This window comes from Camellia sinensis, chromosome 12, assembly GCF_055761805.1.
Source record: "Camellia sinensis isolate YWXY chromosome 12, ASM5576180v1, whole genome shotgun sequence".
Lineage (NCBI taxonomy): Eukaryota > Viridiplantae > Streptophyta > Magnoliopsida > Ericales > Theaceae > Camellia > Camellia sinensis.
This window is the reverse complement of record NC_138972.1, coordinates 115,741,141-115,763,041: the sequence shown is the minus strand read 5'-3', so window position 1 is coordinate 115,763,041 and position 21,901 is coordinate 115,741,141. Positions and strand designations below refer to the sequence as shown.

The 21,901-nt window shown below is 36.1% G+C and overlaps 1 protein-coding gene and 1 long non-coding RNA gene across 2 annotated transcripts; both read right to left on the bottom strand.

The window, feature by feature from the left end:
• Positions 1-14,917: 14,917 nt before the first annotated feature.
• On the bottom strand, positions 14,918-18,083 carry LOC145804068 (uncharacterized). Its single transcript, XR_014345652.1, has 4 exons — positions 17,963-18,083; positions 17,412-17,463; positions 16,431-16,483; positions 14,918-15,016 (listed from the first exon to the last, which is right to left on the bottom strand). It is a non-coding gene; the product is annotated as an uncharacterized LOC145804068 (long non-coding RNA).
• Positions 18,084-18,117: 34 nt separating this feature from the next.
• LOC114286556 (large ribosomal subunit protein eL22z) lies at positions 18,118-20,083 on the bottom strand. The gene is made up of 3 exons (XM_028229731.2): positions 19,946-20,083; positions 19,609-19,848; positions 18,118-18,486 (listed from the first exon to the last, which is right to left on the bottom strand). The coding sequence occupies exons 2-3, from the start codon at positions 19,836-19,838 to the stop codon at positions 18,342-18,344; spliced, it is 375 nt and encodes a 124-aa protein (XP_028085532.1). The 5' UTR covers positions 19,839-19,848; positions 19,946-20,083; the 3' UTR covers positions 18,118-18,341.
• Positions 20,084-21,901: the final 1,818 nt, after the last annotated feature.

Below are 21,901 nucleotides of genomic sequence, written 5' to 3'. Positions count from 1 at the left end.
GATTCATCCCGAAAAATCTGCCCTTTCAAACAAGGCTTTTAAGGGGAAGACCGTTAAGACAATCACAGTGTGGGTATGGAAGTAGTGCAAAAATTTTCTTGAGGCCATCATCAAAGCTAAGGCCAACTTTTCCAATAGTAGGTACCTTGTTTCAGCGCCCAATAATGTCTTACTCACATAAAAGATTAGCAAGTGTTGTATTCCCTCCGCTCTCACCAACACTGCACTGACTGCATGCTAGGAAACTGCTAGTACAAAAAGAGCTCCTCTCTTGGTACTGGGGTTGCTAACAATGGAGGAGAGGTCATGTAGTCTTTCAAGCTTTCCAGGACGCGGTCGCACTCATCATCCCACTCAGACTTGGCTTTCAGCACTTGGAAGAATGGTCGACACCTCTCCGATGACCGACTTATGAACAGGTTGAGTGCAGCTGGTAGGTGTAGACCGCCCGAACTTTCTCTGCACGCCCCCCTTTCGGAGAAGACGCAAATTGGGTTCTAGCTACTACAGTTCGGACTCTTGTCACGGTTCTGAATCTAATCTCACAAAGTGCAATGTAAGACTGATAAATCACCAAAGAGTCTAAATCTAGCAAATCGATTTTAATCAAAAAGTGCCAAACATGGACTGCTTTGCCAGATTTCAGTCGCCACCTAAATATTTTGTTTTGGAAAATTTAGGAAACCCTGACTCGTGCCTAAGGCCACGTGTCCGTCATCACCAAAGTTGCCTCGACTCGGGAACTTGGGTATAAGAGGGGAAGGTTCTGAAATGAGCACCCCTGCATCAGCCTCTACTAACATGATATGTTGTTTTCGAAAACACATGTGTTCTTATTCCGGTTTATTAACCTAACTTACTATGTGATGCGCACAACACACAAGTATAGACTAAATCACTCAATTTGGAACAAAACATCTCATGTTTATTTTTCGAAAATAGTTTGAAGTTGCTACCCTCAAGTAGGCTAAAATGCGGATTTGCCACCCTCAAATGGGCTTAAAACTCACATTTTGATGAATTGTTCCAATTCAAGTAATGAAGCCTTCATCCACAGGCATTCATGCAGTTAAGCAATTAAGCAAATAGCCTCATGGCAAGCATGCTATCATGGCATCACTTACACACATGCATGGATGCTAAAGCGTAAACACTTACAGTGTACTCCAATCTAAAACAGAAAACTAGTTAGAAATCAATGCATGATCCTAGCTATGTTAAGATGCCTAATGCAACACATGCAAAATGCAACCAAATCGGCTTGGCTATCTAAGATGGCATATGAATGCAACACTCGATAACATGCTTTGAAACACGTATTCAAGTAAGTATTGAAATTCAATGTAGTTTGAATGATGCGCCGAGCCCGGTGCATGCAATACAAATGAATAATGCACACATGCAAAGCATAAGGTATGCTAATTGAAATATGCCCTAAACTAACCATCAAAAGCTGATAAGTAAAAGGGAGAAAGAAAGTGGGATTGGAAGACATGCACACACACACGCACCCTTATTACAGCATTGTGCCCTCTCGACGGAGGGTCCGAATGAAAGAGAGCTAACTAACTACGCTAATTAAGCTAACTATTACAAAACGAAACTAATTAACTAACAAGTTAACTAATTACAAACACAAATGAATAGCTAAACGCATTAACTATTTAAGTACAGAATCAACGAGTTAAGCATCTAAGCAAAGCAGTTAAAAGGAGCCTCGGGGCGAGGAATGCATGCATGCTCGGTTACTTTTTATTGAAATCTCGTCGCCTTGCCATCGATTATCTCTGTTTGCATTTGCTTTGATTCTAAATACCGAACAAATCTTCAGGTTGTCTTTGCTCTAGAACCAGAATAACTTTGAACCATTTTCAAGCTGGTGAACTGTCGGCCACCAGGGGAAGCTGTAGGCCACTTAAGGAGGCTATAAGCCACTTAAAGTGGCCGGTCGGCCACTTCCTCTGGCCGGTTGGCCAGTTGCTTCTGCACACTTCCAATTTGCTGCAAACAGAGTTCAACAAGGGCAAAGTAAGGCATTTGCAGGGTATATGTGTACAACCACCCTCCTTATCATTTCTCAAGCTCAAAGGAGTGCGGTACTCGACTCTCGGGCCACCAACTGAGCATCGCAATCCACGATGGCCAAGAAGCCAAGTTTGTACAAGTTAATGAATGCACAAGTAACACACAAGGCTCAAGAGGCCTTCACCCTATCATGCACAATCAAGGGGGACGGCGACCAAGAAATGAGGCGCGTTTCATCACTTCAAGTATGAAACGCCCCTCGTTTCTCGTGTTTGGATTAACGTTCGATCCAAACACAATGCAATGCAATACACATGCAAACAACATGCTTATCTATCAATGCTAGAGTGGCATGCACAAGGCTCCGTCATGTAAACAATGCATGCATGGCATGTTTAAAGCTAAGGCATCAAAGCTAGTGAAGTGTATTACACATGAGGCATGCACTACAATGCTCAAATGGTCAAACCATCTATGGACACAGTTCAACTAGGCCAAAACAAATACCAAACCATGCTGAGATGGAAGCTCAAAAAGCTTAGACAAGCATGCATGCGTATTGGCTTACAAGTGAAGCATAAGACTCAACCCTCAAACACAACAAATGGGCGATAAATGCAAGAATATAGCAGAGGTATATAGTCTGAAATAATATGCCAAATGATGCCATGCCATGCAAAAAGCTCAAATATGACATGTTAGAGGTCTCAAAGTGCAAATGTAGCAAAGTCAAGTACACTATAGCTATGCAAAGCCAAACATACATGACCAAAACCACTCAAATTAGACCTAAGGCATGCTAAAACATATGCCAAAAATGTGCTGGAGTAGAGCATACACATGCTAGATCGATAGGCTAAAACACCAAATACACTAGGCTAGTGAACAAAATTGCACTACAAGTGCAAGAAGCATGCGAGAGGCAATCAAACCAATCAAAAACAGAGTTATGACATGGCAAATTAGTGGCAAAAACATGCTGAGATAGAGCTAACATAAGCTAGAATGAGAGGCATGAAGCATGATGCATGTTAGGCCAACAAGTAGGATTGCACTACAAGTGTAAGATGCAAGAAACCAATGATCAAACCAACCCAAGACAGAGTTATGGTAGGTCCAAAAAGTCACAAAAACATGCTTGGACTAAGCTAGCAAATGAGAGAAATACATGCTCATGTATTAGGCCACCAACACAAGGCATAAAGGCACAACTCTTAATCACAATGAAAGAGTGATAAATATGGGAGTATGACAGAAGTTTATGCTCTGAATTTACATACCAAATGATGATATATCACACAAATGTCACAAATAAGACATGCTAGGGGTCCCAAGACACAAGACTAGCAAAGGCCATTACACTATGGCCACACAAGGCAAGCCCCAAAGGGCCAAGATCATTCCAAACAGAGTTTAAGCAAGTCAAAACAAGGCTAAGAACCTGATGGAGCAAAGCTAAAACAAGCTAGAATTAGAGGCACAAAGCATGATGCATGTTAAGCCTACAAAGAGGATCGCACTACAAGTACAAAGACCAAGCAAGAGGTGACCCCACCAACTAAAATCAGAGTTAAAGCATGCCAAAATAACACCAAAAATGTGCTGGAGTGAAGCCAATACATGCTAGAATGACAAGCTAACTTATGAAGCATGTTAGGCTAGTGAACAAGTTTACACTACAAGTGCAAAAAGAAAACAACATGAGGCCAAACCAACCCAAAACAGAGTTATAACATGGCAAAATAAGGCCTAAAACATGCTAACATAGAGGCTCAAGAGGGTAGAAAAACATGCCAAAGTGTTAAGCCAACAACACATGCAAACAAAGCACAAAAGGAGGGAACCACCCCCATCCATTTTGGGTCTCAAAACCTACTTTCCACCACTGAAATTCCTTTGGAATTCAGTGGTGAAAAGGCTAAATAAAGGTGATCTCAAAGGCCTTAAAGGATAGCCCAAAGCAAGGCAAAATAAGGCACAAAAGGGGGTAAACCACCCCTAACTCAAACAAGGCCTCAAACAAACATCTTAAACACTTAAAAACAAAAGTTTTTGCAGTTGAGAGTAAGGCCTAGCAGAGCATGCAAGGATGGCCAAATACTTAAGCAAAACAAAGCTTAAAGAGGATAACTACTCACCCTTGAAGAACCGCAGCAAAACAACAACTTCTGAGGTAAAAACTAGCTTTTTAGAACCCAAGTATGACCTCTAAGAACCTCAGCTCAAGGTATAGGTGTTTGGCTAAGAGTCTCTTTGCAAAAATGTGAAGAAAGCTCACTTTCAAGCACTAAAAGGGAAGAGAGAGAGGATTCTATAGAGAGAGAGGGGGAAATTTGCTTCTCCAAATTCTGAACCCCTCATAAGCAGGAAGCACCTCCCCTTATATAAGCAAAGCAAAGAGAAGTTTGCTTAACAAGCTTAGAGCTTGCTTGAATCCCTCCATACACGTGTGTGGAGGATGCATTCAGTGGCCAACAACTGGCACAGCTGGCACCAAAAATATCTACAAAAATAGAAAAAAGGCTGTCGACCACTTAAAGTGGCCTACAAGAGGAAAAAGTGGCCTACAACCACCAAAAATGGCCGACAGGCCCTCCCCTCCCTCCAAGCAAGGGGTAACAAGGTATGGTCCAAAGACAAACCAAAAGGAAGGGATCCAAGAGGCCCCGAGACAAGGCGCTTAGCCAAAAGCTCCTGAAACTAGCCTACAGGCCACTGCAAGTAGCCTACAAGGGGAGAAAGTAGCCTATAGCTACAAAAAGTGGCCTACAGGCCTCTCTCTCCCTCCAGGAAAAGGCACCAAGGCATGGTCCAAAAATAAGGCCAAAAAGAAGAGAGTTAAGAGGCCCCGAGACAAGGCGCTCAGCCAAAAATCCCAGAAACTCATAACGAACACAAACATGCGTTATCATCGAGTGCACAAACAATGACATCAAAGTCTTAAGGTCGGTCAAAAATGGGGTGTCTACACTAGGCCAGTGAGATGCTACACTTCTTTGACTGTGTTGGGTCTCTCAAGATCTTGGATGGCTTTGATCTGAGAGGGATCAGCTTCTATACCCCGATTGGTTACTAGAAAGCCTAGGAATTTGCCTGACCCTACGCCGAATACGCACTTAGATACGTTCAGATGCAACTTATGGGACTTCAAAATTTGAAACATTTCATCTAGGTCCCTGAGATGGTCCTTCTCACTCTGCTTTTGACCACCATGTCATCTATGTAAGCCTCTATTGTTTTGCCTAACAATGGTTCAAACATCTTGGTAATCATCCGTTGGAATATAGCCCCTGTGTTCTTTACGCCGAAGGGCATGATCTTGTAGCAGTATAGTCCTCTGGGTGTTGTAAATGACGTGACCTCCTGATCCAGCTCATACATAGCGATATAATGGTAACCACAATACGCATCAAGAAAGCTAAGTCGGTTATGCCCTACTGTTAGGTCCACGAGTTGGTCTATTCGTGTTAGTAGAAAGCTATCCTTTGGGCATGCTTTGTTGACTATTTTATAGTCCATGCAAACGTGCCATTTGCCGTTCTTTTCAGTACCACTACCGTGTTGGAAATCCACCTGGGATAGTGTACTTGTCTGATTGCTCCTTTCTTCAGTAGGCTTCCCACATCTTCCGTCAGTATCTCTGCATGGTGGAGTACCGATCGGGGAGTTCGTTGTATAACTGGTCTAGCAGTTGGATGGACATTAAGTTGATGGCAGATGAAATTAGGGTCAATACCAGGCATGTCATATGGCGTCCAGGCAAACACTTCGATGTTAGAGGTCAAGAATTCCATGATGTCTATTCTCTCGGTGCTGGACAAAGACGAGCCGAGCAAAAAGAACTTTTCTGGGCTCTTTTCATCTATTCTTACCTCTACTAAGTTTTCTACTACCTTCTGTTCGGCTGTTTTGCTGACGTCTGCAAACAGCTCGTTGCTTTCTGGTTCTTCTACCATTTGTACAAACCCTTTTGCAGCCCGGCTGCCGTTTGCTCTGATGAAACACTATTTCGGCATGATTTGGTCTCCTAAAACTTCTTCAATCACACCGGTTTATTTGGGAAACCGTAACACCTGATGGTAGGTTGATGTCACTGATCGCATGGCGTGCAACCATGCTCTCCCCAAGATTATGTTGTGAATGGAAGGGACTTTCAATACCCAAAATTCCACCTGCTTCATCATCGTTCCTGCCTTGACTAGCAGAATTGTCTTGCCCACTGGCCATTCTGGCATTGAGTTGAAGCCGACTAAGGGAGATGTTGCGGGTGCCAAGTCTCTATCCTCCAATTTTAGTTGCTTGAAGGTCTCATAGTACATTATCTCGCAAGAGCTCCTTTGGTCAATTAGGATATGTTTGATGTCAAAGTTTTTGATGCGCAAAGTAACCACCAGTGCGTCGTTGTGAGGGCATTGTAACCTTATTAAATCCTTGTCATAAAAGGAGACGATGTTCGTTGCCTCCATTTTTCCCCTTTTGACAGTAGGTTGTGCACTTAGTACCTCTCTCATGTGCTCAACCTTTTTTATCATCCCTTTGAGTTCACATACCCACTCAGGTTCGGCGATCCCATGTATTACATTGATTATGCCTTGGGACGGGCCGTCGACCGGCATCCCATCCGTCCTATTACGATCTTGGGAGGCTGGTTGTGTTCCCCCTTCAATATACTGGTCCAAGTGGCCAACGGCCACTAGCTCCTCCAGATGTTGCCTTAATGGCGTATAGTTTTCAATTCGGTGCCCCTTTTCATCATGGAAGGTGCAACGGTACCTCTCATCGTAGCCCCTATGCGTCTCTCCCAACTTGGTTGGCCACCGAACAAATGGTCCATCGCGTATCTCGCTAAGAATCTGGTAGATAGGTTTATTGAATATCGTGGTGATGGCAATGCGGACTCTCAACTTCCTTGCCTGGGGGTCCTCCCTGTTGGCTCATCTGCCTCACCCATTTTTGTTTAGTTATTCAACCGTGTTGACTTTTACTGCGGTCTTTCTATCTGGCATCGCTGTCATGCCAGATTTTGCTTTAGCGTAGGCGCTATCTTCTTCTACCCGAATGTGCTGATGCACTCTCTCCATTAGGGCCTCCATCGTGAGGGGTGGCATCATCGTCATTGAATCCCTCAACTTGTTTCTGGCTGGTAAACCCCGTTTGTACTGTGCGATGACGAGGTTTGTAGGGCAATCCCCAATCTAATTGAAAGTCTCCCAATATCGACTGTTATAAGACCTCAACGTTTCCTTCTTGCCTATGTCAATGGAGAGTAGCTAGTCAATCTCCACTGGTGTCTTGGTGTTTCTTCTAAATCTAGTCACAAATGCCTCCGCCAACTGCGCCCATGAAGCTATGCTACCTTCTGGCAACCTTTCAAACCATGTTAAACCTAGGTCACCAAGGCTGGAAGGAAACAAGATACACATTAGAGTCTTGTTTCGTCGATACACGGCCATAACCTAGCAAAAGTGACTTAAGTGCGTATAGGGGTCTGACTTCCCCTCATAAGTAGTGAATTTGGGCTGGTGGAAACCTGAGGGTAACGGTGCGTTCTCAATTGCTGGAACGAACGGTGAGCTCTGCAACCTTGCTAACACTTTATCTACTAGTTCGTAAGCAAGGCGCAGTATTGGCATCCCTACCTCAGCATTCCCATGTGTCCTAAGAGCCAATCGCTGTAAAGCTGAAACTTTACGAGGGTCGCGAGCCCTGGTATCCTCCTTCTATCGGGCCCTCTCCTCTAGCACTGTTCGCAGGTCTGCTGACCTAGGCAACTCCGTGTGCCTAGATGTTGTTTGGTGCGTGTGCGAGGGTCGATAATTGCTTCCCTCCGTATACAACCTCTCAGTCCTCGTTCTCTCAGACCTAGAGTAACAAGTCCTAGAGGTTCGTGATTGGGTATTTCCTGTCCTTAGGCTTCTGTTTTCCGTCTGGGACGGCGTGATTTGCCCGTCACGATCTTCTAAGTGGTGAGGGTGCGCCCTACTCTTGCCCACTTCTTCTTCTGCCGCCCCTTTGCCCTTTATCTAGCGCTTCATAGTGTCACGACCCAAACCCGTCCCTATAGGTTTAGCATCGTAACCAGCCAGTAATCCTTGGACTACCGAAGGCCTCTGAACAGATTAACGAGTTTAAAAGGCTAGCGAAAGCAAATACATAAATATAGTTGTCCAATGAGTTGTGCTGACTTATATGAAACGGAATATTTAAAAACTCATATACATAAACAAAGTCATTCATACATTATACCCACACACATTAAAGTATCTTAAGTACAACCAATAGAACAACCGAGTCTTATATATACAGAAACAACAGAACTTAAACACTGGACACTTCGGGAACCTCCACATGAGGCACAATGGTTGGCTGACAACAAAACACAGATCCATACAAAAGCCTTCGGGCTTGGGCTCCAGAATGCTCACCTATACATATATATACACACAATGAGCTAAGCCCAATGAATAACATTAAGGTAAAGGGTTTAGTGAACGAAATCCGAATATATCATAAGCAGAAAACATATCAGAGCATAATCATTCTCATATCAGAACATAATAATGGTACATCCCATAGAACACATAACAGAACGTCTTTCGACTAGAGTAATCGGTTCCGAATACCGATTAAACACATATCACCACAATGAAATGGCTAACGAGATCTCATAATTACTTGTATGTCATGGACCCGCATTTTCATGCCGTCCCCCATGACTTGGGACTATCTATGGATTCCATAATAGATTTCAAACTTGGGATGTTCGTTCACGTAAATAGATATCATTTCAGAAATCGTAGCTTATCTCATTTCATTTCGAACATAATTCATATCAATATATCTTTACAGAAATGTTACTCACAGTGGTTCCAGTAAGCGGTCAACCAATCCTCAAATCTTGACCTACAATCACAAAATACATAACACAAGCATGTCTTATCATTACACATTCGAGTGGCCATTAAGGCTTAACTTTCATTACATTGGTTCCTATTCTTTCTTATCACATTGCCTAAAACACACACGCTTGCAATCTCGGAACTTAGTACGTTCTTTACTTAGTGTGTTTCTAATCCATAACCTCATTACTATGGCTTAATTAAGGCTTAGGAATGCCTAAGATGCAATGAGGATGCCAAAACATGCCTTGGAACACTTAGTCAAAATTCTAAAAATAAGGTCCACGCTCGAGCGTAGTTTTCCTCGCTCGAGCAGACATGCAAAATGTGAATGGTTGCTCAAGCGCACATTCCTTCGCTCGAGTGATCTGTAAACGACATGAAACTTATGGGAGCTTGCAATTCACGCTCGAGCAGACTTTTGGTCGCTCGAGCGGAGTGCACGCACTCAGACTGGTCGCTCGAGCGTGGATGCAAATTCTGGAATTTCCAGATCGCATCTTCAAGCTCAAAACTCGAGTTCCAACCTTCAAAACACATCTCTTGGGCCCCAAAACTTGAGATAGCATAGTAAACTTGTAAAACATGATGAATTAAGAATTATTTCATAAAATCATGGCCCAAGAGTTTGTTAAAAACTCACAATTTCAACTTAAAACATGATGAATGTTCATGAACACAACATGCATGAATTTTTCTTGTATCAAACTTCTCAAAACATGATCAAACACCACAAAACAACTTGAAACTAGATGATTTCCCAAAATGAAGATGAATTTCAAACATGCAAGAGAGGTTTCATGGAAAACATGCTCAATTTGTAAGAAAATGTACATGCATGCATGAATTAACTCTAAATTCAACATCTTTGGTCCAATTCTTGTACACAATCACAAATTCTTCTTGAAATGATCTACTTGATGGTTAAAAGTCAAAATTAAGTCTTAAATCCTTACCTAGAGTCTTGAATTACTCTTGTTCTAGCACAATCTTTGATCAATTCAAGCTATAGCCTTCAATTCTTCTTCAATCTCTTCCTTCTCTCTCTAGAATTACACTCTCTCTCTCTCTAAAATGCAAACCTTAGATTTTTGCCACTCAAGGGAGATGAAACAAATGAGCTCAAATGAGCTTATTAGGCTCATATAAGCTTATGGTGCTAAAACACATTAATTAGAATATTAGGCTAACCAAACAGGACTTAATTAATCGTTTTGAATCAATTTTTTAATAAAACTTGCCATATGGTTCTAAAAATTCCAAATAACATATTGACGTAATCAAATTCGGTTTCGAATGCCGATAAGGCTTTCAATTTACATATTAAAGTGGAATTCCAAACAGATATTCTATAAGTAACAGATAGAAGGACAAATATCATGCATTTCATCCACTAAATTAGCATCTATAATCACTGACTAGTAGCTAATTACGGGTCGGGGTTATTACACATAGTCTCCATGTCTGCCACCATCCTCCTTATTAATTCGTCTTGCTCCCTCACGCGATCCTCCAGAACCTGAGAATCCAACCTGCGCCTCTGCCTTTCAGGACTTTGGGAGCAACAAGGACAGGAGCCCCGTCTCTCCCGTGTGTCCTTTCGGGAGTTCCGTCGCTGGGGGTCTAACTCTGCCATAGTTGGGATAAAAGGTAAGCCTTCACGTCTCTCACCCCCCTTCGGGGTTCGCCCATCAATATTAGATTACGACAAATCTTCATTGTACGCCATTGATTTCAACTAAAGAGGAAAACTCAATAAAAAGGTTTGTTCTTTGTGATTGTATTTCCCACAGACGGCGCCAATTGTACGAGCACAAAATAATTTTCTCATATAATCCTGTTGATCAAGTTTGCACTCCTCCAAACGTCGTCGCTTTACTTCCTGAAAACACAAACGTGAACTAGCCGGCGGGTGTGTGTCGGATACCTCTCCGATGCCTAAGTCAGCAAATAGACAATAGACAAAAAGCTCTATGTTTTTTAGAGTAGAAATTGTGATACCTGTACATAGGTCCTATTCGAGCTTTTATAGATTTCGAGTATCACAATCCTAGTAGGACTCTTATTCACCAATGTAAAATCCTCCTAGGAATCACATCTCTAAAAGATAATGCTTATCTTTTAACATGCTCCTCACTGCTTAACCAAGTGAGATGGTTCAAACCCTATAACACGGTCTGGTAACAGCACAACCGAGCTAGCACTGCCTCGCCTTACACCAGACCTAACTGGGCTCACTCAGCTCGATGTTATCTTGGGTAAACAGTTAGTCTTGAGATTACGCCCTGTAGTGCCATTCTCTAGCTCGGTCCTTCTTCAACCAATACCTCGGTCCAGGGCATCCAGACCAGGCCATTAGTAGCCACTTCTGACTGAACTAATGGGATCAAGGACAAAGCTACATAGACCATTACCTCGGCTCATAGCTTGGCCCATAGCTCGGTCCACTTCAACATCTGGACTTAGCTCGGCCCAAGTTACTCATAAATTACCCTCTCAGTTTCCTCCTTGATGAATATTTATTATTTCTTGCCTGATTTTACTTAGCTATTAAGTTTGTTTCCCAAAAATACTGTGAATGCTTGATAAAAAAACAATCTTTCTCACAATTCTATCGAGACTAAGTTGCTTCTAAAATATCTTGGCAATCAACTCTTAATATCTCAGTTTCCTTAATTATGATATTTTTATAAGTTATCATGACCTATTAATTTGGTTACTTGGTAATTGCTTTATAATATTTTGTTTTCATTGTTATTTTTAATTATTTCTCTATAATTATTTGGCTTTCTTCTTGATGAATATATATTATTTATTGATTTATTTTACTTTATCTACCTATTTGTTTGCCAATAAATCGTCGGCACAAAATTTATTGCTTTTGCATCTCAATGATTGATGGTAAAAATACGGACATCTTTCTTGCAATCTCCATCGAAACTAAGTTCCTCTCAAATTTCTTGACAATCAAAATTATAATTATAATTATAAATTTAAATTTATTTATTTATTTTTGATAATTTTTCTCTCATTATTTGGTTTTCTTTTTGATGAATATGTATTATATCTTGCTTGATTTTACTTTGTTCTATTAGTTTACTTGCCAAGAAATATTGGGAACAAAATTCGTTGCTTTTGGGTCTCAATACTTGATGTTAAAAAAACGGACATCATTCTCACAATCTCCATTGGGACTAGGGGTTTTTTGGGATGATCTAAATAAGTGCACTTTTTGACTTTTTGTGAAATATGGGTCGGGTATGGGTTGGGTTGGGTTTGAAGTGATGTAATAGAGAGGTGATGTGACTTAAATAAGATAATATGACGTAAATAGGATAGCGACTTTTTAACTTTTTAACTTTTTTTGGCAATCAAATTTATAAATATTATAACTCTCAATTTTTTTGTTTCCTTAATTATGACAGTTTTATAAGTTATGGTTTTTTAATTTGGAAAAAAAATTGATTGCTTTTGCGTCTCAATGGTTGATGGTAAAAAAATTGGACATCTTTTTCGCAATCTCTTTGAGACTAAGTTCCTCTCTCAAATTTCTTGGCAGCCAAAATTATAATCTTTGATAATTTTTCTTTCCTTATTTAGTTTTTTTGTTGATGAACATATGTTATTGCTTGCTTGATTTTACTTTATCTATTAGTTTATTTGTCAAGAAATCCTGGGAACAAAATTTAGGCTCCGTTTGGTAGAGTTTTGTAACTATGATTTGAGAATATGAGTTGTATTTTAAGTTTGTGTGTTTTAGAATTATGATTTGAGTCTAAAAAATTTGTTTGGTTATGATTTTTGAATAAAGTGTTGAATTGAGTGTAGAATTGAGTTTTGAAAGTTTGATTTGACATGTGAAGTAAGCAAATTTGTTTGGTTATGAGTTTTGAAAAGAGTTTTCAAAACTTAATTCAAATTGTTATAACTCATAACAAAACACATTACTTTCACATTATTGAAAATTTTGATCAACACTCATAACCAAACTTTTTTTAAAATTCAATTAAAAAAATTTATTATTAACAAAAAATAACATTAATCAATTTTTTAATTGAAAATACTACAAAGGAAATAATTTTTTTCACAATAAATATTCAAAAAAATTAAATCATAAATATTTAAATAATTTAAATAATCTAAAAAATTTAGTAAGTAAAAAATTAAAATAAATATTCAAAAATTTTAAATCATAAAAATTAAAATAATTTAAATATTTAAAAAATTAAAATAATTTAATATTTTAATATTTTAAATTTAAAAACAACTCTACACTCAAATCGTAACCAAACACATAAAACAAAACTCAATTAAAAAATTATTTTTAAAACTCATAACTAAACACATAACTCGAAACTACATACTACTTTCACAACTCTACGCTCAAATCGTAACCAAATACATAACAAAAAAATTAAAATATTTAAAAATATTTTTATAAAATAGAGTTTGAATTTATTTTTATAAAATATTTTAAAATTTAAAAAATTAAAATCGTAATATTTAAAAATATTCAAAAAATTTAAAAAATTTAAAAATTAAAAAAATCGTAACATATTTAAATATTAAAATATTTAAAATCTTAACAAAATTAAAATATTTTTAAAATATTGATTTGAATGGAGTTTTGAAAAGAGTTTTGAATTATGTGTTTGGTTATGAGTTTTAAAAAGTAATGATTATGTTTTGAATTGAGTTTTGAGAAATGAGTGTAGAATTATGATTTGAAAACCCTAAACAAACACCACACTCAAAAGTGAGTGTGGAACTAGATTTTGAAAACTCCACCAAACGGAGCCTTAATGTTTGTGTGTCTCAATGCTTAATGTTAAAAAAACGGACATCTTTCTTACAATCTCCATCAAGACGAAGTTCCTTCTCATATTTCTTGGCAGTCAAATTTATAATCTCAACTCTCAATTTGTCAATTTCCTTAATTGACAGTTTTACAAGGTATGGTTTTTTAATTTGGTTACTTAGTTATTGTTTTTATTAAGTTTTGTTTTCATTGTTCTTATTCTTGTCTTTCTATTCTTTCTTTAATTTTGATAATTGTTCTCTAATTATTTTGTTTTCTTCTTGATGAATATATATTTCTTTCTTTATTTTACTTTATCTATTAGTTTGTTTGCGTTGAAATTTTGGGAACAAAATTCATTATTTTTTACGGTATCAATGGTTGATGTTAAAAAACGAACGTCTTTCTAGCAATCTTCATCAAGACTAAGGTCTCGTTTGGCAATATCACTTTTTAACCTAAAAGTTAAAAGTCTAAAAAAATCAAAAAGTCAACAACTTATACCAAAAAATCAAAAATTTCTTTTTCTCTCTACTTTTTATATATCTTTTTGTAAAAAATCAAAAAGCCATCCCAAACATACTAGTTTTTTTTTATATCATATTTTAACCAAAAAATTAAAAAATTACTAAAAAAATTTATTCTCAAACGAGACCTAAGTTCCCTTCTCAGGTTATCTCTCAATTTCACGGTTTCCTTAATTATGGCAAAAGTAAGCCCTATAATTTATGTCCATTGTAGCCCTCTACGCACCAAAAAGAAAGATGAAAATAAAATGGATGAAAATTGAAATTTCACTAGATATAAATAACAGAGACGGGACAGATATAATTTCTGTCCATTGGGTCTCAATGGTTAATGTTAAAAAACGGACATCTTTCTAGCAACCTTCATCGATACTTCCCTCCTCAGATTTTTTGGCAAACATATTTATAATCTTATCTCTCAATTTCTCAGTTTCCTTAATTATGACAGAAGTAAGCCCTATAATTTCTGTCCATTGTAGCCCTATAGGCACCAGAAAGATAAATAAAATAAAACAGATGAAAATTGAAAATTCACTTCTGGTTTTTAGTGGTGTGAATAAAATTTCACTAGATAGAAATAACAGAGACCAGACAGATTCATACATTTATTTATTACACATCATTTCTCCTAGAAAATTCTCAATAAATATTTCATCTTTGTTTATTGTCTCTGATCTTTTTGGCTTTAATTGATCGAACGTTTTGCAGATAGAACTGGCACAGGATACTACCACAGATTGGACCCTCAACGGGTACGGGTAAGGTTGCTGGTAGAGCAACAACATACAATTAAAATTGTTCCCAGTATTGTTAGAATGGGTTGTCATAGTTCATTGCTTTCCATAACCAAACAAAGAAAGTACAAATTCATGGGAAAGTTTTTAAATTTAATTGTTAACATTTAGAAAGTTTCTCATTAATTTACAATTATTTTTTCTCACCCCACTGATTTGATATTTCCCATATTGCTTTTTTTTTAATTTAGGTAGATAATAGACTAGAATTTCATTCACAATTGTCTTGTTTCTGTTTTTACTAATGTTGTTTTTTCCCAGGTTTATGTTCATTTTTTGTTTGCTGCTTTTATTCTCCTTTTCTTCCATGTATGATTGTTTGTATGTTTATCTGTCTAAACAGAAGCGTCATCTTTGTTCTGGACATTCTCTTATTTCAATAAATTAGCAACTAAATAATAAAGATATCTGTTAAAAGATCAAAAGTTAAAACATTTTGTCAAAGGCCAAATTCATTTACAAATTATATTTTTCAAAGCTAAAATTTAAATATAAAAAAAAAAAAAAATTAATAGTTAGGCGGTATCATGTTAAAGGTGTGAACTTGGATTTATAAGTTCTTTTTTAGGACTTAATTTTTGATGATTAGATTAGGCTTGATGTTGGTCTGACTGGACGAGCTTAAAATAACTCATATTTTTATTACATAGTGCGAGTTTGATCCAACTTAATCGATATCCACCACTAATTTCTTGATCATATACACATGATCTATCCACAGCACATTCCAATTTTCTTTCACAAGTAGGGCTATAAACGAACCGAGCTATTCATAAATAGCTCGAGCTGGGCTCGTTTGAGCTTGACTCATTTACTAAATGAACGAGCTCGAGCTCGATTTTTTTATTTATGTTTGGTGTTTGTGTAAATTTACATATTTGATTAATGAAATTTATTATTAATAGAAGTATTATTATATATTTTACTCATAATTTTATATTTTTTTTTATCTTAATAAATAAATTAATTTAAATTTAATTTTTTTTCAAGCTCAAACTTGAACTCGACTCATTTATGTAATCAAGCAAGCTCGCCAAGTTCGAGTTCAACAAATATTTGACGAGCCGAGCTCAAATTCGATTTTTGAAGCTCGACTAATTCTTAATAAACGAGCTTGAACATTCAAAAGCTCAGTTGGACTCGCTCCGTTTACAGTCCTATTCACAAGTCAAAAGTAGTTTAATGCTACGTGATTTTTGGATTTTATAAAAGACATAAGTTTTTTTTTCTCGCCCACCTAAAGAAAATTTAGTTATTTACTAGTTAGGTGTTTTATTTTGTTAAGAATCTCTATTTGCTAGCAAATATAATATGTTTTAAATTTTTTTTTTTTTTTTTTTTCATGCAATCAAATTTTAGCCGTGTAAACAAGAAGAAGATTACCAACCTATCTATTCGAAGCTTACGGAGGGTCCCTGGCTTCAGAGCATAAACAACACACTAAAAGTTGACAGAAAAAGTCCACCTGTTAGTCACAAGAAGTCCAAAAAAAAACTCTTACCATAGCAGACCTCACAATTTGTTACAAATAAAAATAAAAAACAGCATTTTAATTTGATGAGAAGAAAATATCGAATAACACGTAAATCGATCACAAAATTGAACATTAATGGTGATGGCCATCGTGGTGGTAAGGTAAGGTATGACCTCAAGTGTTTAACTGTGTTGTGATGGTGGTGGTGCTTGATTTAGCCCTTGTTTGGGAATATTTAACTTTTAGCCTAAAAATAAAAGTCAGTAAAAATATTTAAAATAATAATAAATTTATCTCTATTTTTTTTTTTTTTGGGTACATTTTTTCATTAAAAAAAAAAAGCAAAAAAGTAATCTCAAACATTTATGCTGTGTTTGGTTATGTATTCTAAACACATTTCCCCCCATTCATTTGAGTGTGGTATATTTTTTTTGAGCTTTCAATTTATAATTTCACACCTACTTTTGAAGACTCCTTTCCAGTGGAAAAATTGTGTTCGATTTTTTTTTTTTTTTCTCCCTTGGACACATGCTATTTTTATATTGTAAATAAAAAAATATTTTCAGATTTTTTTAATTTTTATATGAGTTTTGAATAAAATTTTAGATTATGTGTTTGATTATAAGTTGTAAATTTTTTAATCAAATAAATTTCCAATTTCAAAAACTCAAAACTCCTCCCAAAACTCAATTCAAAACTTTTTTCACAACTCATAACCAAACAAATTTTCCACACTCAAATCATAATTCCAAAACTCACAAATTCAAAATACAACTTTAATCTCAAATCATATTTAGGAAACTTTACCAAACTCTAACTTAGCTTTTTTCCTCATATTATAACTAAAAAACTAAAAAAAGATAAGGAAAAGAGGAAGAGAAAGGAGTTCCCTACAAAAAGCACGAGGTTCTCATCTGCACTTGTCCAAGAGCTAAAATTGTGAGATCTGCAATTACCCAGAGAGGAATAGCAGATTATCAATTACAATCTCTAAAAATCATATGCAAGCAAGCAATGGTCTTTCAACGCTAAATCACTTTGAAACAATTATCACACCTAAGCAGCATTTTCCTCCCACCACAAAGGCAAAAGAGAGTGAGAGTGAGAGTGAGAGTGAGAGAGAGATCCTTCACACAGAGAGCACAAACAAATCCGAATTAACAAGTGAAGATCCAGCTAATTTTGTCAAAACCTGTAGGATTGGGGAAAGTCTTTCCAAAACTAAACCTGGTCATGCATTTTATTGAGTGCAGAATGCAAAAAGGCCATCCACAATCATCAGTTCACTACCGTGTTAAAAAAACAAAAGAGGATGCCAATTAAAATGCATGAAAAAATTATTTATTAACCAATTCCCGGGAGTCCATAAGAGCGAGACTGCTGAATATACTTCACTATATAGGTGCGCGATAATAAACAAACATAGATCATAGCCAATAACATACAGCAAACAAGTTGAAGTACCCAACTACTTGGGTGAAATGAAATGACGCAGCAACACAAGCAAAGCACTTGCAGGCAACTGAAGATGGGGAAGACCTGAACCCTGAATATCATATATCAACATGAGGCAAAAATAAAGCTGGGAATTAATGATCACTTTTCACAAATAAATTCTTAGAAAAATATATTGGATTTAATATGTCCATTTTAAGAAAAATCATAGACCCAAAATCAGTAAACAAAATTTCAACAGAGCATAACTGGGAAAAACTACCAAACAACCCCAATGGGTTGATAGATTCAACAGCTGAAAGTCATAAGCAAGGTCTAAAAACAGTCATGCCAAGCAAAATAGATAATGAGGTAAACAGGGATTTATCATCACTCTTCATCTTCCCCTTCATTCTCCGCAATGTTGAAGTACCGCAGCTCATAAACATTCCGGTCTTTGTTGGAAGCAATTACACGAAGCCAATCCCTCACATTGTTCTTCTTCAAGTACTTCTTTATCAAGTATTTAAGATATCTGTAAAATATATAGACACGTGGTAATTAATAACGGGTCATGCTAACCCGCATTAAAGTGACGACAATCCTTTGAACGGTCATTAGCAGTTTCTATTAACAACATGTAGAGTTCAAGTATCAAAAAAACATAGGTCAAGCGATAAAGATTTCCAAGGACAGACTTCTTTCTTTATACAAATACCAATTTTTTTAGGGCAGACTTGGAACAACCAAAAAACTAATCCAAGCAATGTCCCAGAAAACAATGGTGAACAACTACCATCCTTTGGTTAAACCAAAGATCCTTGGACACAAGTTTAAATTATAGATGCTGATATACGAAGCAGTCATACCAATATATGTTATCAATAGATGCTGATAGTTTAATTCACTCGTTAAGCATAAATTATGTCATGCAGCAACTGCCAAGTATACCAATAAAATAATACCATCCAGATTCATCATGTTTCTTCAGCTACCAAAGGGGTTGCTTCATTGCAGACCAAGTCATATGCAAACCAATATAAAATGCCTAGCATTTTCTAGTTCAGCATTTGAATGCAAAGAACAATCAAAGAACAATCATATAACTTGCGCTGGTTGGTAGCAGTCAAATAAAGAAGAAACAAATGCAACATTGACATGGGTACATATTAGAAGATGGATTTTTTTTTTCCCGGTCTGTCCGCTTTCTCTTGGACAAATTTAGAAACACACTAATCAATTTGAAAGAAATACACAATCACATAACTTCATGAAACAAGCTTCATATTTTAACCTCTTAAAAATTTATCCCTAAACACCCCGAAATAACAAAATTTGTAATTCTTTTCACAAATGTGAAATATTTTGCATTGAAACAAACTGATCCCTAATAAAAATATATATATGATTGTCTCTTGTTTCCCCACTTCTTTTATACTGTTCCCTTTATGACATTGAAATTGCTGGTGACGATTCTTTACCATATATTTTGTATAAATTTCTCAACTTTTTATGTTTATAATTAGCTCAATAAGTTTTTATCATCTCATTATTGTTCATTAAAATAAACGTTCTCGAGATTGTGATTAACAATAAATTGATTCGTATAATGTTTCAAATAACAAACAAGAAAAAGATTTGTAGGAGTGAGTAGTACCGTTTGGAGAAGTTGTCGGTGGAGGTGACGGTGATCTTGCTCTTTTCACGAGTGACGGTGACGGAGTCTCCGAGAGCACCGGCCTTGCCGCCGACCTTGATTCTTTCCTGGAGGAACTTTTCCAGTGATGCGATCTCCATGATCTTATCCTCCACCGGCTTCGCACAGTCAATCACGAACGTCGCTCCCTTCTTCTTCCCCTTCGCTCCAGCTGCTGCTCCTCGACTCATCTTCGCGACTCTGCAAATTCAAGATCATCAAAACAACAAATCGTCGTCAGATCTATAAATGGAAACAGCGTTAGAGAGAGAGAGAGAGAGGATATTGAGGGATGTACCGGTTGGGATGGTGAAATGGCTCGGGAGATTGCTGGACTCTGGATGTGAAACCCTAGAATGGGGAGTGGCAGAGAGAGAGAACAATATATGAGATGAGGTTAGGGTTTTCTCTATGGGCATTTTAGGGTTTTGATGGGTTGGTGAGTTGGCCCGCTGGTGGAGTCGGACGAGTCGTAAATTGGGTTGAGTTCTAATTGGATTATTATGTGGGCCTTTGTCGAGCTTTGTTGCCCAATTCTGGGCTATTGGGCCTCCTAAATCAATGATCTCAAGCCCGGCCTTGAGAAATTTTTTGGTTGATCTGAAAACCTTTGTTTAGATGCATCTAAAAAAAATTGAAAAATGGCTAATATATGACGAAAAAATTTATTGAAGACAAAAAAAATTAAATCCAGAAAATTTCCGAATTCTTTATGTTTGGAATAAATTTTTCACCAAAAAACAGATTTTAAGATGAAATGAATTTCAAATGAGCTGAACTTGAATAATTTCGTTTTTATTTAGTACATATAATTAAGTTCAATCCTGTAATAAGTCATTTTAATTTAATTTGAAAAATTAATGAGTTTTAAAATGAAAAATACTATAAATACATGAGTTGGTTTGAGAATTGATTTTTTTAATAATTTTTTTTAATCTTTTTATGAAGATATATGCAAAAAAAATATTTATAGATAATGAATTGATCTTTTGTTAGAGTATCATAATCAAATTCATTAGAGTCTTCTCTTAGCTATTTTATAACACAAAATTATAGAAAAACATTCTATCAAACTCAATTAATGGCTAACTACTTTAGTTGAATATCAAACTATTAACTACATGTAGTTAGGTAGAGAGAACTCAATAAATGAAATAAAGAATAGAAAGTTTGACTATTGTGATGGATTTAAAAAGATGGTTAGCTAAAATTTAAAAAATAGACTTTTAGTTAAAATTTAACTAAAATTTTGACTATTGTGATGGATTTTTAATTAAAATGTTCATTTGCCAAATAAGGCCACAATTTTGTCTACACATGACACAGTAAGAGAGTTACACCTTAAATGATAGAGAATTTGGGACAAGTTAAAAATTAACACACAACTTGTCATCTTATAATGAGAAAATTTGTGAAATTAAATTATGAATCTTAAAAATTTTATGTTTTAATAATTATTTGAACTAAACATATATAATTATTAAATATCAAACCAGCGTTTAATAAGTTGAAGTTTGATTTATTTTACTGTTGTAAATAATTTAACATAATATCGCAGGGGAAAAAAACATAAAAAAAAAAATGAAAAGAAAAAGGAAAAAAGAATAAAGGGTAAATTATATTAATTTATTTTGAAATTTGAGAAAAATATAATTAACTTCACACTTTAACTTAATTACATTAATTTATTTCTTAATAATATTAAAATGACTGACATTAATGCAAGTGATGAGTAAATACAAAAATAAATATAAATTTCAATATAAAAAATGCTGATAACATTATTTATGTCATTTATATAACTATTTAATTATTAATAAAAAATAAAATTTTATTGAATATCAAAATATAATGGGTTAATTAAAAAAAAAATCACCGTTTTAAGTGTTTTTCAATTTAAATATTAAAATTTCAATTTCGACAAATTAAATCTTAGAGTTTGATCCGTGCTTCTGGCTCCTCCGTCTATCTCCGTCATATTAAGCTAACAGAAATCTAAACAGAATTTCAGATTCAAACCCACATATTCAAACATTTATATCTCCGTCGTAATTCCGTTTCGCCTTATTTTATGTCGTTAAATTCACCTCATGACCTAATTTTCATTTCACTCTTCATACACATTATTCCACATCTTTTTACTTGTCATCGGAGTTCCAAAAATTAATCAAAAATAAAAAAAAATCTATTTGAACAAAATTTTTAAATTTAAATCTACATATTTAAACATTTATACCTGTCTCGTCATAACACT

Coding starts and splice junctions, on each gene's coding strand:
- LOC114286556 (XM_028229731.2), bottom strand. CDS start 19,838: ATGAGTCGAGGAGCAGCAGCTGGAGCGAAGGGGAAGAAGAAGGGAGCG. Junction 18,487..19,608: donor ACCGACAACTTCTCCAAACG/GTACTACTCACT, acceptor TATATTTTACAG/ATATCTTAAATACTTGATAA.